This window comes from Momordica charantia (genome assembly GCF_013281855.1).
Source record: "Momordica charantia cultivar OHB3-1 chromosome 10 unlocalized genomic scaffold, Mcharantia_2.0 BLBB01000010.1, whole genome shotgun sequence".
Lineage (NCBI taxonomy): Eukaryota > Viridiplantae > Streptophyta > Magnoliopsida > Cucurbitales > Cucurbitaceae > Momordica > Momordica charantia.
This window is the reverse complement of record NW_028275158.1, coordinates 19,769,049-19,796,929: the sequence shown is the minus strand read 5'-3', so window position 1 is coordinate 19,796,929 and position 27,881 is coordinate 19,769,049. Positions and strand designations below refer to the sequence as shown.

Genomic DNA, 27,881 nt, shown 5'->3' with positions numbered 1-27,881 from the left:
ACATTTGTTAAATTATAAATTTTATACATAATAAAAATCATTTAATAAAATATATGACTACGTCTAAAAAAATTTAATGAGTGAAATGTCATGCTACAGTTTTTATTGGAACAAATGAGATGAAAAAAAAAGATAAAAATTGGACTAAAACATACTTTTCAAAAGTACGAACTAAAATAACAAAAGTTGAAGTATAGAAATAAAAAATAAACGTTTTAAAAGTATAGGGACAAAAAAAAAACTGGAATTAGAGGACAAAATATAATAAATTAGGAATATGTAGGAAAGAAATATAAATATCAATTACGCTGAGCTATACTCATATCCACGGGACAAATAGATTTTTTTTTTCGGCATGGAAGGAATATTATCTAAACTTTATTTTAACAAAAAAAAAAGTTTATCCATCTAATCCAATCCTTTATTTTGTTTCCAATTTCATCCTAGAGATAAGAAATGATAATAATAATAATAATTATTATTATAAGTTTCTAACATTCAAAATCGACATATTATATTAAAAAAAAAAGTTTGGGCTTATTGTCTCTATTCTCTCTCTTTACCCTCTTTTCCCCACATTCAACTCGAATCTGCAGCAGACGAACTCCTGTTCATCAGCGGTACGCATTCGATTTTAGCATTTTGTTCTTTTAATCCGATGATTAAATCCCACTTCTTTCCCCAAGTTCAGGAATTCAACTTCCGGGTTTTCATTCTGTTGCCCTAGCGTTTCTTCCAAATCTCTGGGATCCATTTTTTACGATCTTGTATGTATTGAATCTATTATTCTCTCTCGATTGCATTTAAGACCGTCATTTCCAATTCGCGATTGCTATTTGATGAGGGTTTAATGCGTTCCGTTCTGCACTGGTTGTAAATTTAGGCAAATCTGAGTTTCTTGTTGTGGGTTTGAAGAATGTGACGATGAGGCTACCTGATTTTGTTTATCGTCTATGTCATGCGCTGTAATTTGATAAATGATAACTTCAAATGTGGGAGATTATGTAGAGGCGGTATGGTTTTTAAATGATTTTGAACGAAACCAGTTTTATTCCCTGTTAGATAGTGCGTCAATTTTAGCAAATAGTTAGTTAGTACTTGAGGAAATTTGTGCGCAATAGTTGGTTAATCCTTGAGATGTTATTTTGAATTGATTTTCCATAGTCCTGTAATTCTTCTGATTCTTGATTAAAATGCATTAACTGGTCAGTGTATTCCTCTATTTGGCATTCATGTTAACGCAAGGCAGATTGGAAAAGCCTTTCCACAGTTTTTTTTAATGTATAGTTTAACTTTTACAGAATAAGCACAAGAAAGAAATCATTCTGTTTTCTTTTCTCAGTCTTCCTTGAGGAGTTTTTTCCTCTCTCCTATTTCTTTCTTTCTCCTCTTGGCTTCTGCTTTAACAATATCTCAGATTTCCTAGAGGGTATTTTCTTCTCTTCTATAGGATTTTATAGTTTATCAACTTAAATCTTCTGTATATTCTGGGTTCAATGTGATTATTATCTTTGTTAGGCTTTGGCTGAAAACTAGAACACTAATAATGTGCAACGATCCACTTAAAAATTAATTACTTTCTTAATTTTATTGATAATTGGTCTGATGATGTGAAATTTTGCTGGAGTATATTTTCCTTGGACCTTTCTTTTTCCTTCCCTTGTATGTACATGTAATTGTTGTGTTTATGATTAAAAAACAATGAGTGCATACAGCTTACCTGATAGGTTGGGAGTGGTGGTAAAATTTGTTAAGATATCATAGCCTTTAGTTTGAAAACAAGAAGCATGGACTTTGACATAGACAAGATGCAATATGGATACAGCAGCACATCATTATTTGGGAAATTAGGACTCCAAATTTATTTGGCATGTTTCTGATGTGTTTGACAAGTGTTCTGAACGCGTTTAATATGTGCTTTATAATCGTTCCATCACATGTTGAATATACTTTACAAGTATGTCACATATGTCAGAGTGTTCTACGAAGCAAATATGTCAGAGTGTTCTATGAGTACCAACACAAACACATTATCCACACTCAAGTGTATTTGCTTCATAGGGTTTGAATGAACACCGTAACTGTCTATTTGTATTATTCGTGTATATGGATTATCTTACTGAATATGAATTCAGGCTTTACTAGGAGGGAGGCATAACAATTTTTTCTCCCTCGAAAATGGGGTTGCAATTGTAGGACTTGTTCCAAATTGTTAAGTTCTTTAGAAAAGAAGTCATGGTTTGTTTTTATTTGGTTTTAGAGTTATTAGGTGACTGCCCAGAAAATCAGCCTGGAATTTGATCCCTGATCTGTTAGGGGCGATTAATATTATACTGCATGGTGGTGGATAATTGAATATCCTCTGAAGTCTGAACTTTCTTTTCTCCTAGCATGTTATTATGTAACTTATATTGTGCTTCCATATGCTTTTTGTAAGTTTCTATGATTATTGGTTCTATAATGATCTGTGTCATGTTTTTCAGGTAATCTGACTAGTCGCACAATGGGTGATTTCTCCATTCAGATTAGTTCAAACCTTGTTAATATGCTAGTTGATGATACCGAAAAACCGAAAAGAAAACCAAGGAGAAATAGAACCAAGGTACCGCAAGAGAGTAAAAAGCCCCAAATAAAGGTTGATCAGAAACATACATCTCATGATTCTGGAATGCTCAAGGGAAGCACAAGCGACGGATGGCCGCACCAACACCCTCCGCTCTTCCTTCCTGTAATTCCTCCCGTGCATTCTGCCAACGGAGAGCTAGACGCAATCCGATCTGTCCTGAAAGAGAGCGAAAGGGTTGTGGAGAGGTTGCAGAAGCAGGAGGAGAACATGGTGCAGGAAGTCACTCAAAGGGCAAAAGACCTCCATGACAGGGAATTCAAGCTCCCTTACCAGAAGCCAATGCCATGCTTGGCTGAGAGCACTGCGTGTTTTCAGTGCTACAAAGATCATGCCAACGACCTCTTGAAATGCGCTCGATTCGTCAAGAATTTTGCTGATTGTAACCGCCAAGCTCGGCAGCAAATGAGCTCGGCCGAGAAGTAGGATTAGGATTGTCTGCAATGAATCTCAAAGTTCATATGCTCAAAATATTGTGATTTGAAGTTGTTACTGAGGAAAAAAAAACAAAACAAAAACTGATTTTGCCAACAGAAATAACCCAAGACCAAGACAGTTGGGGGTTGCTTTGAGTCAAAGTGTCTATTGTGTTAACGGTATGGCAAGCCTTTTCTTTTAGGCTCTGCAGGACGCTGAGGCTTATTTAGTAGGAGTTTATTTTAGAATTTAGAATCAGTTTTTTTTTAATTAATTTTTTAAAATTAAAAGAAATCAGAAATTAGCGGCTTATTTACATTTTTTTTGGTTTAAAAACAATGGGTTAAAATCTAGTTTGATTTTAAAATGTTCATTTTGACCTCAATATTTTTAACTTTTATCTCTTTTTAAGATTATTATATTTCAGTCACTAAACTAAAATTATTATTTTGATTTACGAACTTTCCAAAAAGGTGTATTATAGTCCTTAAATTTTTTAAAAATAACTAGTTTGGTAACTTTTATTTTACTTTTAACAAAATAAATAATGTAACATATAATATGTGTCCTAATGTGCGTATGTATTCAAATCCCATATATATTAAATAAAAAAATGATTTTTTTAGTACAACTTCTTGTAGATAGATGTCAATTATATTCGTTTTAGCAATATTAAAAATGTTATTTGTTGAAAATATAGGAAGGAAAATATTAAAAATGAGGATGAAAATAAAAATTTTCAGGTCAAATAACAGGGGAGAACCACGTGCAGATCACGTGAAGGAAAATGCAGCGAATTCCGCGTTTCCCCAAACCAGTAGTCAACTAATTTATCGCCGTGGTATTTCAATTACTCGGCTCCTTCACCTCCCCCTCCGATCAGCTGTCACTTTCTTCCCGGATTCCGACCGGCGGGACTCTTCTCCGTCCACTTTCCGAGCTTTGGATGAAATCAACCCTCGATTCCAGATCTTCTCCTTCTCGCTGATTCCGTCTCCTCAGGTACTCTCAATCTCTTTCTGGTGATTACTCTCTCAGCAACTTTATTTCTTATCAAATTTGTTTCCAATATAACCATAGGGAGAAGTTCATTTTTCATCACCATTTGTTTCAGTGAACCTAATTCCTAGAATAATTCGTTTTCTTAGCAGTTTCATTAGATAACAGCAATTAGCATAAGCTAATAAGTTGTAGCTTAGTTATATTTTTGAGCTGGAGTTGAAGTCATTTTCAGATTCAGAATCTGTCAAAAAATGGCAGAGGAAATAGAGCATTAGCTAAAGTGAATTAGATTTTGACTACCCTTTAGAATGAATGGTGAGAACACAAACTAGATTTATTTATAGTGGATGCATTTTGATATTTCTGAAATTTTATGACTAGCTTTAGTTACTTCAGATGTTCTCATTGTAAGAGCACAATAATGTAGTGGAATTTTCAGCACATGGATGGATAAGAGTGGTTTGGATTTGGAACATTTTCTTTCAAACCAACTTTCATTCTTCCTCCTGAAATAATAATGATTTCAGTTGCTACTTTTTAGTCTCCAATGGTTGTTCCACCTTAGAAATGAACAGTAAGTGAAAAGTACTTCTAGATTACACAGGGCTTCTTTTTACTGACAAACCATCTAGATATGAAACTTTCTAAAGCATGGTTTTTGCAAGAATTTAAATGCACGTTATAACAGATAAATTTTGTTTTAGGCTCCTTAGGCTGCAGCAGTGTAAGGGCATGTCACAAGTGAAATATGTATGCTGGAGGCTCTACATAATAAAGTAATCTGGATGCTTTATATTGTGAACTTTCAGAATTTTGTGCAGCTCACTCTTAACTTTCCACAAACTGAATTGTAAGACTGTTCTCAGTCAAGTTTGTGATGACTTGAACAACCAAAAGAAGAAAGGGCTTCCTTGAGAGTATATGGGACTTCTAAACTCTTAGACGTAGTATGATGCCTAATTTAGAACACTTCAACAAAATCTCTCATTTTTCAAAGTTTCATCAGGAGAGCGAGTCAGATTTTGGGAGAACTCTTGGATCAATTCCACCCCTTTATCCACTACTTTCCCTGATTTGTTTGCCTTGTCTTCCAAGAAAGGTATGTCTATTGCGGATTGCTGGTGTGCAGACTCCTCTACTTGGAATCTGGGTCTTAGAAGAAATCTCTTCGAAAGTGAAATCGATAGATGGGCAAACTTTACAGAAAAAATTGAAGGGTAAGTCCTCGGGAATGGAAGGGATATTTTGTGATGGAATGCAGATCCGAGATCCCTCTGGGCGGTTTACAGTCAACTCAGCTTTTGTGGCTCTAACGACTCCTCTTAGACTGAATTCGGCTACTGCAAATCTGATATGGAATTTTAAAGCTAGAAGAAGGCTAAATTCTTCATTTGGACCCTCTTCTATAGGGGGTTAATACCGCAGACAAGCTCCAAAGAAAGTTCCCTCACTGGACTCTTTCTCCTTCTGTGTGTTGTATGTGTATGAGGAACTTCGAAACTGTGGATCACCTTTTCCTACACTGTCCTTTTGCCTCTAAAGTTTGGGGGTTTTTGGCATCGGTATTGGATCTCTCCCTTTGCATATTGCTTCTTGGTGGTCTTTGCTTCACAGGAAAGTTTTTTGTAACTACAATCTTCTTTTGCTTACACAAGATTGGAAAGCAGTGATTGTATAGAGCTTTGGGGAGAGTTTTCTCTACCCTCCGCCTTTAGGCTGTTTCCCATTTGGGGTCCTTTTTGGTTTGAATACACATCTTTTGTTTCTTATAAAAAAAAAAAAAGAACACTTCAACAGATGTAAGTAGTAGGGAAGAGTTGGAAAAACTCTTCACAAGAGATAAGGACATAATTTTCTAAAGAGAGAAGAAAGAGAGATTTGAGTGAGAATAACGTCAAGTGTGTTAACATCAAAGTGTGATCTGAGTGAATGGGGATGAGAACCTTAAGGTCTTTAGATAGGCTTGCCATGGCGTAGAAGTGTGAATTCTTGACAATTCAGAAAATCAAAGTGAGATTCTGGCGACCTTCGAAGAAGTCAAACTTTTGATTGGAAAGGAAGCCAAAGTCCACGACAGTTTTTCACCGGAAGCAGCTGCAAAGTTCCACGGAGGTCCGGCGGCGAAACCAAGCCCTAGCCCAGCGGACCTTTGGAGAGTTGAAGATGGGTTCTTTTACCCAACAGTTATTGCCTCCCCTTCTCTGGTAACAGACTCTGCAACCTCGAGACACACCATGACAAAGACAACAGAAGTAACTGAGGTACAAAAGCACTGTTTTCAAATAGGACCCATTGACGCGCCCAGAATGCCAGAGACTAATATGGGGAAAAATAGCAGTTATAAGCAAAAGGCCTCTGAACCTATCATAAAAGGAGGGGTTCTCAAAAAAGGCATAAGTACTATAGCAACAGAGGTCACACAACAACCGAGAAGGGTCGTTTTTAAAAAAGGACAAAAGGGCTCACCAAATTTCAAGAAAGGTATAGTTTTTATGACGGAAGAGGGAAGACAGGAGAAGAAAAAGAAAACCAGAAATGCAGAAATCGCTGAGAATGCTAAGAAAAAAGGCAAACAATTAGAAGTGTCATCAGAATCCTCCTGGTCTAGTGAGGAAATCCCAAGACTAGAAAGTCCCCTTGTAAAGAACCTCTCTTCAGAAATACCAGATGGATACTTTAGCTGCTTTGAACAGTCCTTGGAGGATCCTCTCGAGGAATAGAGTACAGAGTTAGTCGTAGCTAATCTTGAACTATCAGAATGTCAACCACCAGAGGCCCTCGATGAGGACAAGACAGAGGAAGAAGAGGAAAGGTGCAAAGATCCCACTCCTCTTAAGTTTTTTCCTTTACGAAAAATATGGTGATGGAGTTGTGGGAGCACAATATGTGCATTATACCCATTCCCAAGAAGGGGAAGGCTTCTGGAAAGAGTAGTAACGCGAACTCTTCAAATAGCAGAGAGGTTAGAAATTTGCTTGCTACTTGGGAGAATGAAGCGAAACTAGCTAAGCAGAGTATAGAAGCGGGTCCCTCCATTTCTAAATGAAGGTTATCTCTTGGAATGTGAGAGGCTTAGGCGCAGCCTCTAAACGGGCCCTCGTGAAGGATCTGATCCAGAAATCGGATCCAGATCTGGTTTGTATCCAAGAAACAAAGAAGAGCTCTATCGATCGGTGGCTGGTTAGATCCATTTAGAGCTCTAGACACGTAGGTTGGCTTTCACTTGATGCGGAAGATACATCGGGGGTATTTTAGTTCTTTGGAATGAGCAAAAGATCTCTGTCTCTAGTCCGGTGATGGGCTCTTTTTCCATTACTTTACAGTTTAGTTTGATTGATGGCAGGAACGGTTGGTTTACAGGGGTCTACGACCCTTCTTCTACTAGAGGTAGAGCCGACTTCTGGAGGGAATTAGAAGACTTGGCAGGCTTATGCCAAGGCGCTTGGTGCATCGGTGGAGACTTTAATGTGGCTAGTTGGCTTTCAGAGAAACAGTGCAAGAATCAAGGACGTATCACTCGAAGTATGAACGATTTTAATAATCTTATAGAAGGCCTAAATCTGTTGGACCCTCCCCTTGTCAACGGTTCTTACACGTGGTCCAATTTGAGAGTCTCCCCGACTTTATCAAGGTTAGACAGATTCTTACTTTCTAAAGATTGGCTAGATGTTTTTGTAGATCAGCGAGCTACCAGACTGTATCGAACTACCTCGGATCATTTCCCTATCCAGTTGGCTTCTGAGGATTCCCGTTGGGGCCCCACTCCTTCAGGTTCGAGAACGCATGGCTAGATTCTCCCCAGTTGCTCCCTTTGGTTGAATTATGGTGGAACGATCACCCTATGACAGGTTGGCCTGGTTATGGCTTTATGGAAAAATTAAAAGGCCTAAAGGGAGTCCACATCCGCTGGAACAAGGAAGAATTTGGTCATGTTGGAATACAGAAGGCGGAAGTGGCGAGATCTATTAATGATATAGATAAGAAAGAAGAAACTCAAGGCCTTTCAGCCAAAGAGATCAGTAGAAGAGATCATCTAAAAGTTAAGTTAACGGAAATTATTATTAATGAGCAGCGCATGTGGATGCAGAAAGGGAAAATCAGATGGTTGGAGGAAGGGGATGAAAACTCCCATTTTTTCCATAGATGGACCTCACACAAGAAGAATAGGACTTTTATTGGTGAACTAATTTATGCTCTAAGGCTTGAAGTTAACTTCAGAGGAGGAGATAGTGGATGCAATTCTTAAGTATTACGAAGGGTTATACTCCGCGACAGTAGACAGGTGCCACATGATTGAAAATCTGAACTGGTCCCCCTTACAAGAAGCTCAAAGACTCCAGCTCGAAGATCCTTTTACAGAAGAAGAAATTAAGAGGGCTGTGGCAGACCTGGGAACACTCAAATCCCCGGGTCCGGACGGGATGAGCAATGAGTTCATGAAAAAGGCATGGAACATTTTCAAGCCTGATATTTTGAAGGTGTTCCATGACTTTTTTGAGAAAGGAATTGTCAACAAAAGGACAAACGAAACTTATATTTGCCTTATTTCTAAAAAGGCTCATCCAGAATCGGTGAAGGATTATAGACCTATCAACTTGGTTACTTCTCTCTACAAAATTTTGGGAAAAGTTCTAGCGAGTAGGCTTAAAAAAGCCCTCCCCCTCATTATTCATGATGCACAGGCGGCTTTTGTGGAAGGAAGACAGACCCTCGACGCCATCCTAGTAGCCAAAGAGTCGATTGGAGATTGGAAGAAGGATAAGAAAAAGGGCTTCCTCATCAAATTAGACTTTGAGAAAGCATATGACAAAGTAGATTGGACCTTCCTTGATGCTGCTCTTCAAGCGAAAAGGTTCGGTCTTAAATGGCATTGCTGGATTCAAGGCTGCCTCTCTTCTACAAATTTCTCAGTGATCATTAACGGTAGACCAGGAGGTAAGATTTTGGCGAAACGAGGGATTAGACAAGGGGATCCCCTCTCTCCTTTCCTTTTTATTATAGTGGGAGATGCCTTGAGTAGGCTCATTCACTTTTGCAACTAAAGGAGAATTCTTACCGGGTTTTCCTTAGGCTCCAATGGTCTTGAAGTGACCCATCTCCAGTATGCAGACGACGTGTTGATTGTTAGTCCTTTTTCTCACAAGAATATGGAGAATTGGTGGGGTGTTGTACAAATTTTTCTTCAGATGTCAGGCCTCTCTCTAAATATAGCCAAGACAGCCGTGATTGGTGTTAATTGTAACGCTTCTGAAGTCAATTTTTGGGCAAATACTCTCGGATGCAAGGTGGAATCACTTCCGTTCATGTATCTGGGTTTTCCATTAGGTGGTAACCATCGTAAACAGAGTTACTGGGAAGCAGTGGTAGACAAGATGCATAAAAGGTTGGAAAAATGGAAGTATTTGACTTTGTCCAAAGGGGGACGACTCACCTTGGCACAGGCAGTATTGAACAACATTCCTATCTATTTCTTTTCGATGTTAAAGGCACCCTAAGTCCGTGATTTCCTTGATGGAGAAGCTCATGAGGGACTTCATTTGGAATGGTGGAAAACATAGGCCTATTGGGAACTTAGTAAAGTGGTCGTGGACGGCCTTACCTACCCAATAGGGAGGTTTAGGAGTTGGCTCCCTTGAAAAGAGAAATACGGCCCTTCTCATGAAATGGTTGTGGCGCTTTGCCAACGAAAAAAACTGTCTTTGGAGGAAGGTCATAGCAGCCATTTATGGTGAAGAACCTTTTGGGTGGATGTCGAAGCCTTCTAAGAATTCATCCATAGGTAGACCGTGGATCGATATCCAAAGAACTTCTTCGGATTTTTGTAAGTTCTCCTTTTTCAAAGTGGAGTCGGGGGAAACTGTGAGGTTTTGGGAAGACATTTGGATCGAATCTTCTCCTTTGGCAGTTTCTTTTCCTGATCTGTACGGCATCTCTACCAAGAAGGGTAAGTCAATTGCAGATTGCTAGATTTCAAAGGTCATGACATGGGATATTGGCATGAGAAGGAACCTTTTTGATAGAGAATTGGAGAGATGGGCAGTCTTCATTGGCAAGCTAGAAGGTGTGATTATCGGCCAAGGTAGAGATTTGTTAGGGTGGAAGGCAGACAGCAAGGGCACCTTTTCAGTAAAATCTGCTTTTTTAGCCATCTCTTCCCCCTCCCCTAAGTTGAAATCTGCCACTGCTTCATTTATTTGGAACTTCAAGGTTCCTAAAAAGGTAAAGGTTTTCCTTTGGACTCTTTTCTATAGGGGAACTAATACCGCCGATAAAATCCAAAGGAAGCTTCCTCATTGGACTCTTTCCCCTTCAGTTTGTAACATGTGCATTAATAGCGTTGAAACAGTGGATCATCTCTTCCTTCATTGTGCGTTCGCTACTAGGGCTTGGAACTACGTAGCTTCTCTCTTTGATCTTGCAATCTATGTTCCTAGGAGGATTGATGATTTTGTAGCGGAAGGTTTTGGTGGCTCCAGACTCAAAGGAAAAGCGTATGTTCTTTGGAATTGTGCAGCTAGAGCTCTTTTGTGGTTGCTATGGAAGGAACGAAACCATAGACTTTTTGAAGAGAAAGAGGCTTCTTTTGACTCTTTTAGTGTGAATATTAAGCATATAGCTTCTTGGTGGGCTTCGACTCATAAGAAGGTTTTTTGTAACTATGGGTTCTTTTTGATTTATCAAAGTTGGAACTCCTTGATTGTATAGTTTCCTCGGGGAGGGTCCCCTCGACCCTCTGCCACTAGGCTGTTCTGTTTGCCTCCGGGCTTCTTTTGATTTTGAATACAATCCCATTGTTTCTTATCAAAAAAAAAAAAAAAAAAAAAACTGCCTATAACAGGGATATGCTCTAGCTGTGGCGCCTTGGCCTTGGGTTGACTTAGAGTCTTCAGGTAGATGGCCTTTGATCAAGTATGATCATCTTAGTAAATAATAAAGGTAACTTTGACTTCAACTCTGTTTTAGAGCCATCACAGCTAATGTCTTCCCATCACCAGGTGCACCTGGTAAGCTTCAAAATTTCTAGAAATTGGGTCCCAGTAGAATTTTGACTTGATCTTCATTGTATTTCTTTTGATCAATAGATTCAAATGCCCTTTTTCTCAGTCATTGCAATCTCCATGGGGCTATAAGACTAAAGACTTTAACAATGGAGTTCTCATTAATTATTTTGAAGATATTGTCAATGATTACTGACTAGCAAATGATGGAATAAAAATTTTGATATTTTTCATTTGGAGATTTTCGGCTTCCATTGTAAATTCGGAAAGCAGGTTTTGGTAAGCCAAGATCCCTTTGAAGTCCAAAGAAAAAACTTGTTTAACTCTTGCCAAGTCTCTATCTAATTCTTTTCCAACCGTAGCTTGCTCTTTCAAACTCTTCTTCCATCTATCCAAGGGAATGAAGGATAAAGGCCTTTGATATCACCTCCAGTCAAAAAAATTTGGTCAATCTTGAAAATTTGTTAGCCCTCCAATTACAAATACTTGTTATGCAAGGAAATGCAATATTAAAACTGAGGAGTTGTCTGTTAGAGGAGGGAAAGTGCACTATTTCAAGTAAGGGAGTGAATTGTATAGAGATCATTATTCGTTAGACAGGGAAGATAGTTGTGTGTGGGGTAGTGATTGAGGTCATCTCCTCTATTTTTATCCTCTGATTACTCCTTTTTCCAGTCAAGAACACAATACCCATTACCTTGTATCAGAGCACGTGATGAGGGATTATGGCTCAATGGAAAATGGAAGAGAGGATTGTTGTGGAGTAGCTTGGAGAGATGCGAATATAGCTTTAGCATCTACCTAGGTTGGTAAGAGTGATGAACATTTGGCGTTGAACAAGGCTAAGGTGTTGATTACCATGAACGATAGATGGAAGACGATGACCACAAGATTGATTGATCTGAAATCTATTAATGTTGATGAAATAAGTAATGGAAATGTGGTGCAAAAATTAATACAGAGAGTTTAGAGCTAAAGACTTTAGTGATAGGTTGAGCATTTAGGGGAAAAGGAATAAGATTTTGGAACCAGAAGGAGATTGGAGTGGTGGATCCCACAAATGTGGTCAACAAGCGTGTTGAGATGCCAATTTTCCACTAGCGAAAATCCATATTTGTGGTATACAGGCCAGGAAAAGCTTTTGATCGGTTGTTGGAAATTGAAAAGCTGGCTATCTTGGTGGTAGGTTTTGACATAGTCACTCTGACTTAGCATCAATGGATGGAAATACTGAAATTGGTTGAATTGAATGGGTTTATGAATTTGGCCCAACGTATCGAGGGTTGTAATCAAGTCCTCGGGTTTACAGTGCCTGCCCGAAAGCAGTGACCATATCCCACCCGAACTTTTCACAGTTGAAGACCACAGTTCACCAGCACCAGGAATACTCTTCAATGATTATCTGATGCTGAGCTATAAGCTCGTTGGGATAAGGGTCTATGCTTCTGCTGTGAAAAAGTTTATAGTTGGATATTGTTGCAAGAATTGAGAATTGAAAGTCCCGCCTAGTACATGATGATGACATTTAATGGAAAGAGACAGAACTCGAAATTGAACATTATGCCATTGTAGTTGGCAAAGTCATACTGTCCCTCAATTTTGTCATTGGTCTTACTACGCTGTGGACTTTAAGGTAGTAGTATGGCAAACTGAGGCATTGGTATGAATCGATCATGGAGCGGCACCGATTTTATATTCGAGCAATTGGTTTAAAAATTGAATATTACAGTCTGAGATATCGAGTTACAACATAGTATGGGCACAAATATTTGTGTGAAAGGAAAAGGAATTTGTAAGGGAGCATTCTGTTATTTCAAGATTCTACCCTTGCCGATGATTTTCTACCCTTTGATTTAGGGGCAATTGATATCATTTTAGGATACTGTGGCTTCAAAATTAGGCACCATGGAAGTCATCAGAAAAATCTTGTGATGAAACTCAAACTTGGGGAAGAGCCCCACTAGTTTAATGGGGTGGTCTTAATATTATGAGAGAATCACTGACCAGATCGTGTGAGCCCAATGATAAAGGGTATTTTGTGGAAGTGAGGTGGCTACCCTTTCTTCTGAAGACGAAGAGCAAGTCACTTCTATACCCAAGGTTTGCCACCCTAGAGAAGCATTTATCACCAAATTCTACTATTCGTTGTCTAGCTCCTTTTATTGGACTGTCTTTTTGTATGACCTTTTTTTTTTTAATTTCATTTTTCTCATAAGACTACCTTTTGCATGCACAAGTATCACTATAAGTTCCTGATTACGATTTGGTCGTACAAATGCTTCAGCTATATTTCGAGAACTAATTTTACATGTGAACTTGGTCTCTGTCTCTCTCTCTCTCTCTCTCACAATCAATCAATCTTAAATGTATTCTCATCAATCTTATATATATGTTATTTCCCCTCATTTTACTTTATTATACTTCTGACCTTCTACTGCAATTTTTATATTCTAGGGGGGGAATTTGTATACCTTCTGAAATGGTTAAGGGATTCTACTAATAATAGGTTCACAGACTGTGATACTTTCTAGAGATAATGGTTCGAGGAAGGGATGCTTGTTGGGAACATTGTGTCCTTGTCGATGCTACGAGACAGAAGGTTCGATGTAATTATTGCCTACGGGAATTCAGTGGAGGTGTATACAGAATGAAATTTCATTTGGCTCAAATTAAAAACAAAGATATAGTTCCTTGTTCTGAAGTCCCGACCGATGTTCGGGACCATATTCAGGGTATATTAAGCACTCCTAAGAAACAGAGGACCCCCAAGAAACCAAAGTTGGACATGGAAACTGCAACAAATGGACAGCAACATAGCTCCTCTGCTAGTGGTGGCATCCATCATGGATCTAGTGGACAGAATGAAAGCAACTGCCCATCTGCATTCCCATGCCCTTCACCGAGCGCACAACCACTGATTGACAATGGTCAAAAGCAGAAAAAGGATGAGACTGACAAAAAAGTTGCCATCTTTTTCTTCCATAATTCTATTCCTTTCAGTGCAGCTAAGTCCTTGTATTATCAGGAAATGGTGAATGCTATTGCAGAATATGGAGTAGGATACAAAGCGCCAAGTTGTGAGAAATTAAAATCTACTCTTTTGGAAAAAGTGAAAGGTGACATACAGAATTCTTACAAAAAATATAGGGACGATTGGAAAGAAACAGGCTGCACTATCTTGTGTGATAGCTGGTCAGATGGAAGAACCAAGTCATCTCTAGTATTTTCCGTTGCGTGTTCTAAAGGAACGCTGTTTCTGAAGTCAGTCGATGTATCGGGCCATGAAGATGATGGAACTTACCTGTCTGAATTGCTTGAGACCGTTGTCCTTGAGGTAGGAGTGGAGAATGTTGTCCAAGTTATTACAGATACAAGTGCCAGTTACATCTACGCAGGAAGGCTTCTGATGACCAAGTACCCTTCCTTATTTTGGTCTCCATGCGTTTCTTATAGTGTTAATATGATGTTGGAAGACATTAGTAAAATCGAGTGGATCGGTACGGTACTGGGGGAGGCAAAGATCATCAGCCGGTACATTTATAGTCATGTGTGGATCTTGAATACATTGCGAAAATTCACCAGCGGGAAGGAGTTGATCAGGCCAAGAATTAGTGGATTTGTGACTAATTTTCTCTCCTTGAGGTCCATTGTGATTCTTGAGGACAATCTCAAGCACATGTTTGCTCATTCAGAGTGGCTGTCCTCAACTTATAGCAGGCGTCCCGACGCCCAGGAAATTGTTTCCTTGATGTATTTGGATAGATTTTGGAAGGATGCACATGAAGCTGTCAACATTTCTGAACCACTTATTAGAGTTCTGAGAATTGTCGATGGGGACATGCCTGCCATGGGCTATATATATGAAGGAATGGAGAGGTCAAAGGTTGAAATCAAAACATATTACAATGACATTGAGGAGAAATATATGCCCATTTGGGACATAATCGACCAAAGATGGAATTTGCAGCTTCACACGACGTTGCATGCAGCAGCAGCGTTCCTTAACCCGTCAATCTTTTACAGCCCAAACTTTAAGATTGATATGAGAATCAGGAACGGATTTCAGGAGGCCATGTTGAAGATGGCGATGACGGATAAAGATAAATTGGAGATCACCAGAGAACATCCTGCATATGTAAATGGACAAGGTGCTCTTGGTACTGACTTTGCAATCTTGGGGAGAACTGTAAATGCCCCAGGTATGAATCATCTTATGCCTATGGTTTATAAGGTATATCAAGGTGGAAATTCAGAAAAAAATATAATTTTGTCACTTAAAAAGGAAGATGTGTGAATTGAAAAAAAAAAAGAAAAAAAGAAAAGAAAGGAAGAGTGTAGTTCGATTTGATGTAGGAGGAGGCTCTTCATTACCCTCCGTTAAGGGATAAGGGTTGGTTTTTGTGGCAAGCGGGTTTCTTTGCTGGAATATGGGGTTTGTGGCATGAAAAGAACAACAGGAATCTTAGAGGGGTAGAGAGATCCAGAGAGAAGGGGTGGCCCTTGTTTGATTTCATGTCTCTCTTTTGGATTTCAGTGTCCAAAGTTTTTTCTGTAATTACTCCGTAAGTTTGATTTGGCTTGATTTCGTTCTTTTAGTTTGACTCCTTTTTGTTGGGTTGATTTTTTATGCCTCTATGTATTCTTTCATTTTTCACAATGAAGTTCGGCTTTTCATTAAAAAAAAAAATATATATATATATCTTTTATAAGTCCATAAGTTAGTCCATTTTCTATAATAGCAAACCATTCTAGTTATACATGTCTATTATCCCAACTAAGCCTCCACTTAGATCAAGCCTGCTTAAAAGTTGTTTTGGCTTTTCATCAATAGCACCACCTATTCTGTAGTATATTTTGTGCTCTTTTCAGATACTGTATTTGATTTTCCATGCTGCATCTACAGGTGATTGGTGGTCTGGGTATGGTTACGAAATCCCCTCGCTCCAAAGAGCGGCAATACGAATTCTTAGCCAACCCTGTAGTTCTTATGGGTGTAGATGGAACTGGGTCACGTTCGAAAGTTTGCACTCGAAGAAGCGTAATAGAGCTGAACAGGAAAAGTTGAACGATCTGGTGTTTGTACAGTGCAATCTTTGGTTGCAACACATTTGTTGGACTCGGGACAGTAAATATAAACCCGTTGTATTCGACGATATAGATGTAAGTTTAGAATGGCCAACGGAATTCGAATCCTCGGCTCCTGTTTTAGATGATTCATGGTTGGATAATCTACCTCTTGAATGTAGAGGGAGCCCTTAATATTTTCAAGGTAATCAGAAACAATTGATTGTATACTATCTCCACAAAATATTGCACTCAAGGCTTGATAGATATCATAGGGAAGTTGTTAATTACTATTAAACTCAACTCAAACTTTTGTTGTCTTTGACATCAGAATGCTTAGAGAGTTGGAGTATTTTAGTTATGCTTAGAGCTAGCTACTCAATCTCAAAATTTTAAGGAAATTTGTGGTGGGGTGTTGACATTATTGAATTCTAAAATAGGGCCTATTAGATTCTCATTCTTGCATTGCTATAGCAACCCCTTATGCATTGCCATTGCCTCCACCTAAGTAGCAAAGTACGGCAGGAGACATGGATATGGTACGATAAGGACACAACGATACGTCATTTTCTAAAAATCTAGGACACGAACACAAGGACATGTTTGTTAAAATATACTATTTTTATAAAATTATATATCAGTTTTTTACAATAAGAAAATTCAAAGTCTTGATTATGCATTTTTATGCTTTAAAAAATGAGTTTGGTGTATTTTGCTCTCAAAATTTATTATTTGTCCTATATTACCATTTATGTCTTTTTCTTATGCTTAACAAGTATTTTTTTTTAGACAGCTTAACAAGTATTTGATACGGGTTTAATAAATGTTGGTCGGAGTATCAAACATGGACACATTATCTAAAATGAAGTGTCCATGCTTCTTAAATCTCCACGCCACACGATAAGAAAAATTTGTCCTATTGAATTTTGTATATTTATATCGACATTTGTGGCCTCTTTCGTCGTCAAAGTGCCTGTGGTATCAGTTCATATTTGATTACCCGAAGCTCATGTCTACGGTTCGAATGCAAGTATTTGATGTTTCAATGGTAGAATGTTAGTTAAATGCCATAAGGGTAAATACCAGTCTTACGATTTTCAATACCCCTACTTCCTGAAGCGACACTGTATACGTATCAAAAAGATGTGACAAAGTGTTCGGATCATTGTGAAATGTCTTAATCAAATACCTAATGGCATGTGGTGGAGCATAGAATAGACAATGCATCTGTGTTTAGTTTGTAAAATTTATCGAAATTTATCGGTGATTTTGTTAATAGTCCCATTAGTGGCCTAAAATTTTTTCTTTAAAGAAAACATAGGGCTTTATTACATTTTAAGTTTAGTGATAAATTTCATTTGTTTGTATTTATTTAGTTATTTGAATTTTGAAAACGTCTACTAAAATGTTTATATGAACATAACTTAATGGATAAAATATCTGTTGCTTTTCTAAGTTGAAATTTCGAACCCGCTTTTCCATATTTGTTAACTCAAAAAAAGAAAAAGAAAAAGTAGAATTAAGTATACAATGATTGGACTCAATTATTAAACTAATGTTAGTTGATTTAATAAGGCGGAGTGGTGAAAAATGAAATATACCATTTTCTAGGAAACTGAAAACTTAACTAAATTATTAAAAAAAAAAGAACTATTTTATTTTTAGTTATGAAACTTGATATTAACGTGAATATTAAGGACCGTTTATTGTTTTTTCATTTTTCTATTTTTTTTCTCGATTCTCATATTTCAAAAACGTTTTTAAATTTTGAAAATAACAAAATTAAGTTTTTGATTTCTTGCTTTTGTTTCTAATTTTTGCCAAAAACATGGGAAAAAACATTATTTTTTTTATCATTCTTGACTTATAAAATGCATATTAAATGTCAAAAAAATAAATCCCACTTAGAAAATTTGAATATTTAACTTGAAAGTTTATTTTTTAAATAAAACTTTTACTTTTTCAAATTTAAAATTTTAGAGAACAAAAAAAAAATAATTACCACACTCATTTTTATTTTTTTTTCTCAATAAAAAAATAAGCAAGAAATCAGAAATAATTACCAAAGTTTTTAGTACATTACAAAATATATAAATAGTAAAGAAACTAAAGCTCAAACAAGAACAGAAACTGTCAACAAAAACATGTCTTCTACTCATAAATATCTTTTTCCAAATCTTCAATTTTAATTTTAATTTTTTTAAAGAATTTAATTTTAATTTTGTTTGGTCCTTCCTTGTGTATATAATAATTACCCTAACTTAAATTAAGAAACAAGATGACTCCCTTTGCCTTCTTTCCAAGTCTCCTTCACTTCTTCAATTACCTCCATTACCCTTCTGTTTGCAAGCAAAATGTACAGGTTCCAGATTCATAAAGTTATAATTAGAACACGCTTTCGAGAGCTCGGAAATTTGAATCCGATCGAGATGTTCTAATGGTCGATGCTGATAAATTTGGTAGAAATTGATTATGAATCCTAAAAGAGGGCTTCGAAGTTTCCTGGATGAAGATAGCGGATATTAGATGGCAAAGCTTTTTTCTTTGCGTGTTGTCTTAAAATCGCTTTGATTTGATTCGCCTATGAGAATTTCTAAACAATCGAACCTTTGGGACCTTCTTCAACCTCAAGATGTGATAAGTCGACATTCAAGGTGCCAAGCGACTTCATCGATAAGAGCTCGTGGGAGTCATCAGCCTGTTATCCCCGGCGTACCTTCGATCCGTTGCGATTCGCTTGAGTAGCTCAACCACCCTTAGTCCGATGCTCATGACGTGCTACGGAACCTCCATCGTATCAGGGACCAAGCAAATACATAAAGGACTAAAGTTCAACCCTAAAATAGAACACCAACTTTAAAAATTGGATCAAAATGAGATTTAACCCAAGAAATTGTCACATATAAGACAACTTTAAGCTCTAAAAGCTTTCAGGACCACTTTTTCATTTGTAGACTACTGAAGTGCTAATTGTCCTTCTTGCTCTTTTAAAAAAAAAAACCCTAACTTTTAGGACCACTCACACACCTCTCTCCCCTCGATCCTCGATCGACCGCGGTAACCATTTGGATCGGCGACTTGCAACTAGCAAATAAATAAATTTTAAGGAGAAGAGAAAATAGAGAGAATAACAAAATACACGATCTATTCCTCAACATCATCTATTCCTCAACATCTCGATACAAACCTACCTACCTATTTATAATAGGAAAATTCATAATCATAAAAAGAATATAAAATATAAATTAAATAATATAATTCCTAATCATAAATCTAATTCAAGTAATATCTAATAATATTATCTACCAAATAAAACTCAAATCATAATTGGAAACTTAATAGTAATATAATTCCAATCATATCACACCATGACCACTCACAACTTGTGACTTGCAAATGCACCTCGACGACGACGTAGAGGCAACTACTGATAATTGTGTGTCTTCCCTAGATTTATCGGGTACTCTTTCAACAATAAAAAAATTTACACCATGTTTAATTTGGGTGTACATTTTTTAGATATGAAATTGATAACTTTAATGGCTCAAGATTATATCATTTTATTTTGTTGAGTGAAACTAGGGATGGCAACGGGACGGGGCCGGGGGCCATCCCCATCCCCGAAATTTTGGGGGCGGGGACCCGATTGGGAACCCGTCCCCGTTATAAATATATATCTTTTAATTTTTAAATTTAATTTTTAATTTTTTTAATTAATTTTTGTTGTTATTATGATAAAAAGTGAACAAAAAGGGGTTAAATTGGGTATTAGCTTGAGTTTTATTTTAAAAAAATTAAAAAGTATTTATAAAATTAATATATATTAATATTATTATATAAAAATATAGAAAAAATAATAAAAAATTAAACGGGGTAGGGTCGGGGACGGGAACGGGGCGGGGCGACCGATCCCCGTCCCCGTCGGGGAACCCATTTGGATCCCCAGTTTGACCCCGTCCCCGGTCAAATCGGGGAATTCCCAATCCGATCGGATCGGATACCCGCGGGTATTTTTGCAATCCCTGAGTACAACCGTGGTTGCTTGATTTGGGTCTTGCAAGATATTGGTAAGGTAGAATGTTGAATGGTCGCTTCTCTTGCATATTTGTGGTTTCTTTGACTCTTTTGGTTTAGTTTTTAAGCCATTTGAAATATATCAGTACCCTTTAATGGTGGTCCAAAGTCTTTAAAGCTTTTATGATTATCTTATTTTTTGCAATTTCTCATTTAAACCTTAGCTAGTTCCAAAGAAGCCACAATTTGAAACTATTTGTAATTGTCTAGGATTTGGACTAAAATTTTGAAATACAAATTTGGTACTTAAGGGCTTATCTGGTAACATTCTCGTTTCTTGTTTCTTGTTTCCAATTTTCTTTAGAAGTATTTTAGGATTCGTTTCGTAACATTCCTGTTTCTTGTTTCTGTTTCTTTATTTTGAATGAAGAAAAATGTGTTGCATGGTTTCAATCTCCAAGAATTCAAGTATGATAAAACAATCTTTTTATTTATGTTTTGGAACAAATTAAAAATGGGAATAAGAAAAGATAAACTTATTTTGATTGTTCTCAAAATTTCTATACAATTGTGAGAATGTTCACAAAAAAGAAGAGACAAGAAACAAAATTAATTGTAAAATACTTAGATTTCTTAAGGAAATTAGAAACGAGAAACAAGAAAACGGAAACGTTACCAAACGGGTCTAATTTTTCATTTTTTGAGAACATTCTCAAAATTGTATAGAAATTTTGGAAACAACCAAAACAAGTTTATTTTTTCTTGTTCTAATTTCCAATTTGTTCCAAAACATAAATAAAAAGATTGTTTTATCATACTTGAATTCGTGGATGTTGTAACCATGCAATTCATTTTTCTTCATTAAAAGAAACAAGAAACAGAAACGTTATCAAATGAACCTTTAAGGACTCAACATTCAATTACAACTTGAACACCATCGAGATTGAAACTTATCGTTACAAGTGAATATATGTCTTTTCATCACGCTTAGTCCTCAATCAATAAGTTTTCCTGGTAGGTCACCGACCTATAATTAGTTCATTTAACTATAGATATTGAATCTTATTAGTAGGGGCACCTATCCATTACCACTGAGCTATACTTGTTTTAAATTGTCTCAATCTCTCTCCTTCTCATCTAATATGAGATGAGTTCATTCTGGTATTGAATTAGTCAGGCCACAAACTTGAAATAAAGAGATTTGAATAATTTAACAAAAATGGAAAACAAATTAACCGAAAAGAAAAATAAAAAAAATTTACATATGAATTTGGCAAGGTGTGTCAATCTTACCTTAAATATTCAATTTTAGCTAATTCCGAATAAATGCTGCAATTTTTACCTTCTGTTTGGCTAAGAATTATTGAAATATTTCCATGTATGTCCAATGGATTACAACCATATACTTTTTCGTTCTCTAAAATTTTAAATTAAAAAAAATAAAAGGTTTATATTAAATTCAATTTTTAAAATTAAATATTCAAAATTTTTATGTTATATATATATACACCTTTTGATGTTTATTATGCCTTTTACAAGTCAAAAATGGTAAAATGATGTTTTAATCTATGTTTTGGAACAGAAACAATTAATTTGATTCGTTACTTTCAAAATTCATAAACAATTTCAGAAACAATACAAAACTCAAAAATGAGAACTTAAAAAAAAAACGAAAATATTACCAAATGGGCTTCTAGTATAGTAATAGCATTTTAGTAAACAACATCAATGAATTTCTGATTCATATTCTATGGAACTTCTAGTAAACACATCAAGCAAATAACTATTATTCGGATCGATTTTCATTTCAATTTTCTAGCACATAAACGAGACCTAAATGATCCAGCAGGGGACTGATTTAACCATCCAGGTGGGAGCAATGGAAACAATGAGGCAGCCTTCCTTAATGGGGTGGATTTGAGAACCTCCAAGAAAAAGAAAAATCCACAAACCATTGAAACAGTCAAAGCAATTTGTTAATAAGTCAAATAGCCTCCACAGGTGCTTGGTTTTGGTTTCTTCTTTCTTTCTTTCTTTCGTGTCACTATTCCAATTCCAAGCCTTTCCTTCTCCTTCATTTCACTCTCCATTTTTCTTCTTTCTCTTTCCCCCACCAACACCCAAATTCTTCACTTTCTACGCCACCAAATTAACCAAACCCACAACAAGAGAAAGTTTACAGCACAACGTTCCCATTTTGGGCAATGTCACAGCAGAAGACAATTTCCCACATCGATAACCACCTCCCATCAACGCCGGCGAAGTTCAAGCCGCCGTACATTCACCGGCTCCGCGTCCATTCCGCCATTTCCAGGCTCACTCTATGCTCCTCCTTGTTCTTGATCTTCATCGTCTGCTTCTTCTTCCTCTCCCCTCCTTCCTCCTCCTCCTCCGCCTCGCCCCGCCGCGCCCTCGGCGGCGACTCCTGGGGCGGCCACCATTGGGAGAAAAGGGTCAGCCGCTCTGCTCTCAAGCGCTCCCCTTCTGGCCTCACCGTCCTCGTCACCGGCGCCGTCGGCTTCGTCGGAACCCACGTCTCAATTGCCCTAAAACGCCGCGGCGATGGGGTTCTCGGCCTTGATAACTTCAACGAGTACTACGATCCCCAGCTCAAAAGGGACCGCCGAAAGCTTCTTGATCGGGCCGGCGTGTTCGTCGTCGAAGGGGACATCAACGATTCAGAGCTGCTTCATAAACTCTTCGATGTCGTGGCTTTCACCCACGTTATGCACCTCGCGGCTCAGGCCGGGGTCAGGTACGCAATGAAGAACCCTGGCTCTTATGTGCACAGCAATATTGCTGGATTTGTGTGAGCCTTTTGGAAGCCTGCAAGTCTGCGAATCCACAGCCCGCCATTGTTTGGGCGTCATCGAGCTCGGTCTATGGATTGAATTCCAAGATACCCTTCACTGAGAAGGATCGAACTGATCAACCGGCAAGTCTCTATGCTGCTACTAAGAAGGCTGGGGAGGAGATAGCTCATACTTATAACCATATTTACGGGCTTTCCATCACTGGTTTGAGATTCTTTACAGTTTATGGGCCTTGGGGTCGCCCTGACATGGCGTATTTCTTCTTCACTAAGGATATTCTCAAGCGGAGGCCGATAACGATCTATGAAGCTCCCGATCACGGCACGGTTGCGAGGGATTTTACCTACATTGATGATATAGTGAAGGGGTTTTTGGGGGCTTTGGACACTGCAAAGAAGAGCACAGGGAGTGGTGGGAAGAAGAAGAAGGCTGCACAGTTGAGGGTTTTCAATCTGGGGAACACATCACCAGTACCAGTGAGTGAGCTTGTTAGCATACTGGAGAGGCTGTTGAAAGTTAAGGCAAAGAAGAAGGTTGTGGCAATGCCCAGAAATGGCGATGTGAAGTTCACTCACGCCAACATAAGTTTGGCTCATAAGGAGCTTGGTTACCGGCCGACTACCAATCTTGAGACCGGACTGAAGAAGTTTGTGAGTTGGTACCTTGATTACAATTCTGGTTCTAAGAATAGAATTTTGCGGTGAAGGTTCTCTCTAACATTTAGATTCTTCACATTTGTTGTTGTTTGTGTCCACTGATCATAAATCTTTGACAATTTGCTGCATTTCTTGAGTCATGTTGTGCTTCAAAGTAGCAGCATCTCCTCCTGCATTGGATTTGGTTTTTGCTCTTCAATGGTATTTTCTGTCAGCAGGGCTTGAAGCCTCTTTTCATAGCTGTCCCACGTGTTGTTTTATTGGTTCTGTTCTTTTTTTTTTCCTTGTATTTTTCACTACTAGGACTATATTCTGTTGATTTGAGGCTTTACAGTTCGTGACTGAGAGAACTGATACATACTGCTTGATTGGTGGACTTCATTTATCATCTTCAATAAGCTAGCAATTTATGAACTGGTTTTTGCTTATTTCAAGTCGTACATTCTATTAGTATGCTCGGCTCGGCATATTAAGCTGACCCATATTGATGTTTCAGACAAAATATAGAAGGCTGTAGCAAGTTTCTGGTCAGCCATTCAATTTTATACTTGAAGGTGGCTGTAGAACGATGTGTTTGTTTCTGCAGAACTTTGTTTCTTAACTCATATACTTGCTAACAATCCTCAAAAACTTCAGGCCTATGTAACTCAAGCTAGGAAAAACAAGCTCAGATAATTCCATTTTAAATGATTCTCTCTATACTTTAAATAAACCTGTATCATCTAAGATTTCTACTCCCATCAGCTACGATTTTGGTTTCCTTTTGAAAACCAGCAGATTGGGGTTGGTTCGTGGTTTTGTTGCAACTATATGAAAGCTAAATGACATTTCATTAGCTGTCAATCAGATGAGTAATCTCCATCCGAAAACTAAGTTCTACAATGATGTTTCTAAATATGCAGTGATGCCTACCTAATACCTATAAAGAAAAGGGAGCATTACAAGCTATGGTGAAAAAATATGTTTGAAGTAAAGGAGTCTGCAAGAAAGCCTATTTTCTAAGAACATTATAAGTTCAACCTTTCATGTGATTCTTGTTATGAACTAATCAGTGCAATCTAACTTAACTATGTCACCTAAGTCTTCAACAAATAAATTTGAATCATAACTTGTATAAATTAGAGAGACAATGCAATTGAAAAACCAATAATACATGCAATAGTTTGGTCATTTACATGGACATGAAACAATTTCAGTTTCAGAATCAGAGCTGAGATCCCACCAAACACCACTGTCACCATTTTGCACATCATCACAATTTTCCCCATTAACAGAACCTTCAACATCTTCATCCTCGCTTATATCATCCAAACCAGACACTTTCTTCTCCAATTGAGGATCATATGTCCATTCCAATCTCTTCAAAACATCTCTATCCTTCCATTTTCCCACAACAGACACAGCCTCCTTCTTAGCCTTCCCCATCAAAATCTCCTTCCAAGAAAACCCAGAATCAGCATTTCTCTTCAATGGCCCATCATTAACATCCCCTACCACAACTGTCCTGAGACATCTCAACTTGGCCTCCTTCAACACATTCACAAAAATCAGAATCATCTGATACAAGAACCAGACACTCTGCTCTTCTCCTATCCATCATCTCAACCATGTCGTTTCTCAACGCTACATCGGCCGCTTCTGGCTTATCCGATACCGTCTTCACGAAAAACCCCGCCCTCTTCAACTCATCCCCCAATCCATATCCTACCTTCGGAGTCAAAACATCCCTAACAGCATTCTTATACTTCTGTATTTTCATCGAATACTTGGCGAGCAACTTCACTTTTCTACTACCTTTAGCAGACTCTATCTGATTCAACCTCTTTTTCTGCTCACTCTCATGAATTTGCTTAAAATGATTCACTAACTTCTCGTTTGTATAAAAATTCCTCCCGCAAACTCGACATAGATACGGCTCAATCGATTTAATCACACCCTTTCTCTCCAATTGATTCAGCATCTTCCTCTCTCTTCTATGCTCCCTAACAACTTGTGGGCACATGACTAAATGTATGGCGGTTCGCATACGCCGCCGAGTACCGAACGACGCCGAAGGAAGCCGCTGCAGCCTTGAGCTTAACAGCAGCCTCATAAGGCGGTAGCGATTTCGGTGGTTTATTATCCAAATCCCAGAAAACAGCAACGTTAGAGAAGGAGGAATCCGCCGCCGGTTTCCTTCCGGACTGGAAACGTCTAGTGAATACGGTGCTCCAGAATTTGCACGGTAAATTCCGGAATTTAATGAACAAAGCCATCGTAGCGAGAAACTTTCACATTGAATGAAGATCACGGAGAAGAAAATGCAAAAAAAAAAAAAAAAAGATGGAAACTAACCTCGAGAAGCGTTCGAGTTGCAGGAGAATCGAATCGACCGGAGGGCGACGCGACGGCGAGAATCTCGGAGGGTGAAGCGGCGCGTAAGGAAGGAGATCTATGTCAAGGAAGGCGGTAGCGTGCCCGAATCAGAAGTGGCCCAATCCTTGACACAGTTTTGGCTGGAAAAAACAATTTTGCCATGCCAATTTTTCCACTCGAAATAATCTTATTTTGAAAATAATATTTAAGTGCTTTTCGAAAAAGTCAACAACACTTTTGTTTTACGAGGAAGTACTTGTAGAGTGATTTTCATGCGAGTAATTGTTACAAAGACATCTCTCTCTTTCAAGGACGCGGTGGATTCGACTTCTCTTAGGGTAAGATTCTATGAAAATCATGGATTATTAATAAGCTTGAAATTGATTATTTTCAAGTCAATGCTCGTAGATCTACCATAAAATGTCGTCCTAAATACACCTCATTCAGAAGAGGAACCTTGTAAAGATCGTATTTTGATAGGAGTAATGGTTACAAAACCCAATTCGAATGAGATTCGAACACACGACTTTTGAGTCGAAAATAGATGTCTTAACCAGTTGAACTATGTTCAGGTTGACTATTCTTATAAATAGTTGGTAATTAGTCATTATAGCTTTGAACAAGACCTACCTAGGTGACAAACCTCATACTTTTAACAAAAAATTTCACACTAGGAACAAAAATTTGATAAATTTTAAACAACAAAAGCTAGACCGTTAGACTAAATTGTTATAAATCTTCAATGGAACTAAATTATTATGTTACAAATTTCATGAACTATATTGTTATTTCAACAAAAAAAAAAAGACAAGAACAAAGCATTTTTTTTTAATTATAAAATGAGAAACATACAAATAAATGTTTAAACGCTAAATATGATTCTTCTAAAAAAAATAATAGTTATTATTATAAATATGATTTGTATATGTAGGGATGTCAAAATCCCTGCAAGACTCACCCAAGTAATCATTGTTAAAAATGAGGATAGAAGGAATCTCTCCCATTTACTCAACCTTAAATTTTAAAAGTTAATTATTTCAATTAAAAAATATATAATGAAAGATTTGAGAATGAAAAATAAGTTAAAAAATACTTTGGTTCGAGAATTGAATTAATAGTTTAGTCAAACTCAAAAAAATAAAAGTAATAGTTCAACCCTTAAACTTTAATTTGTAATTATTTCACTGTACTTTCAAATTTATGACAATTGAACCCCTTACAATTTAGTCTCCATGACTTTTTATTTTTATATTAATAGTATAAAAAGACTAAATAATTATATAATAAACATTGATACCTAACTTTGATATATTTTTTCACGATAGAAACGGAAAAGAACCAAATAACCAAATCATTACAAACTAATGTTCAAGAACTAAATTGTTAGTTGAGGACCAAAAATATTTTTTAACGTAAAAAATATTATATATTGTTTTTAAAAAATTAATATAGAAGATGGAGATAGAATATATAATTAGATACATATTTAAAATCCATTAAATATGCTTGAGAATGAATTTTTTAATTATGAAATGCAAATCCTTTTAACTGATTCAAAATCAGTAAATTTCAATTCATTTGTCAACCTCAACTGATTAGAACACCTAACTTATCTCCAACCAAAAAAACATGAATTCGAATCTCCAACAAAATCTCAATTAAACTTTCGAAGCCTAAATACTACACCTCTGTGATTTGATATATATAAGGCCCCAGGGGGAAGAGACTTTTAAATTCCTAAAACATACACTATTAGTATTACTAGGAAATTAGAACTACAACTGCATGAGATAAAATTGATAACCAGGTAGCAACACCTCCACTTATAGATACGAGATATTTGATCTAAATTCTAATTGCATCGGATGTACCCATCATATAAATTGTCATCCAAGTCACAGAGCAAAATTCCCTTGAGCTGCAGTAACTTCAGCAAAAT

The 27,881-nt window shown here is 37.2% G+C and overlaps 4 protein-coding genes, 1 long non-coding RNA gene and 1 pseudogene across 7 annotated transcripts; 4 read left to right on the top strand and 2 right to left on the bottom strand.

Annotated features, from left to right (window-relative positions):
• Positions 1-501: 501 nt before the first annotated feature.
• On the top strand, positions 502-3,195 carry LOC111020378 (copper ion binding protein). Of its 2 annotated transcripts, XM_022297031.2 has the most exons (3): positions 522-620; positions 692-767; positions 2,484-3,195. In XM_022297031.2, the coding sequence occupies exon 3, from the start codon at positions 2,504-2,506 to the stop codon at positions 3,047-3,049; it is 546 nt and encodes a 181-aa protein (XP_022152723.1). In that variant the 5' UTR covers positions 522-620; positions 692-767; positions 2,484-2,503; the 3' UTR covers positions 3,050-3,195. The 2 variants fall into 2 exon arrangements, with proteins under 2 accessions (XP_022152722.1, XP_022152723.1); XM_022297030.2 differs by lacking the exon at positions 692-767 and having other exon boundaries at positions 502-620.
• A 441-nt stretch (positions 3,196-3,636) lies between these two features.
• Positions 3,637-16,471, top strand: LOC111020429 (uncharacterized). 2 transcript variants are annotated; one of them, XM_022297109.2, is made up of 3 exons: positions 3,637-4,042; positions 13,547-15,239; positions 15,944-16,471. In XM_022297109.2, the coding sequence occupies exons 2-3, from the start codon at positions 13,577-13,579 to the stop codon at positions 16,297-16,299; spliced, it is 2,019 nt and encodes a 672-aa protein (XP_022152801.1). In that variant the 5' UTR covers positions 3,637-4,042; positions 13,547-13,576; the 3' UTR covers positions 16,300-16,471. The 2 variants fall into 2 exon arrangements, with proteins under 2 accessions (XP_022152801.1, XP_022152799.1); XM_022297107.2 differs by having other exon boundaries at positions 3,638-4,042; positions 13,495-15,239.
• Positions 16,472-18,397: 1,926 nt separating this feature from the next.
• Positions 18,398-26,556, bottom strand: LOC148208756 (uncharacterized). The gene is made up of 2 exons (XR_015788314.1): positions 25,922-26,556; positions 18,398-18,941 (listed from the first exon to the last, which is right to left on the bottom strand). It is a non-coding gene; the product is annotated as an uncharacterized LOC148208756 (long non-coding RNA).
• LOC148208757 (UDP-glucuronate 4-epimerase 3 pseudogene) lies at positions 22,323-22,931 on the top strand (annotated as a pseudogene).
• Positions 22,955-24,015, top strand: LOC111020405 (UDP-glucuronate 4-epimerase 4). Its single transcript, XM_022297070.2, has one exon. The coding sequence runs from the start codon at positions 23,180-23,182 to the stop codon at positions 23,633-23,635; it is 456 nt and encodes a 151-aa protein (XP_022152762.2). The 5' UTR covers positions 22,955-23,179; the 3' UTR covers positions 23,636-24,015.
• On the bottom strand, positions 24,680-25,927 carry LOC111020404 (zinc finger (C2H2 type) family protein). The gene is given in 3 exon segments (XM_022297068.2): positions 24,680-25,132; positions 25,134-25,583; positions 25,585-25,927. Coding segments are annotated over 3 exon segments (1,086 nt in total). The 5' UTR covers positions 25,843-25,927; the 3' UTR covers positions 24,680-24,754.
• Positions 26,557-27,881: the final 1,325 nt, after the last annotated feature.

Coding starts and splice junctions, on each gene's coding strand:
- LOC111020405 (XM_022297070.2), top strand. CDS start 23,180: ATGGCGTATTTCTTCTTCACTAAGGATATTCTCAAGCGGAGGCCGATA.
- LOC111020378 (XM_022297030.2), top strand. CDS start 2,504: ATGGGTGATTTCTCCATTCAGATTAGTTCAAACCTTGTTAATATGCTA.
- LOC111020429 (XM_022297109.2), top strand. CDS start 13,577: ATGGTTCGAGGAAGGGATGCTTGTTGGGAACATTGTGTCCTTGTCGAT. Junction 15,240..15,943: donor GAGAACTGTAAATGCCCCAG/GTATGAATCATC, acceptor CTGCATCTACAG/GTGATTGGTGGTCTGGGTAT.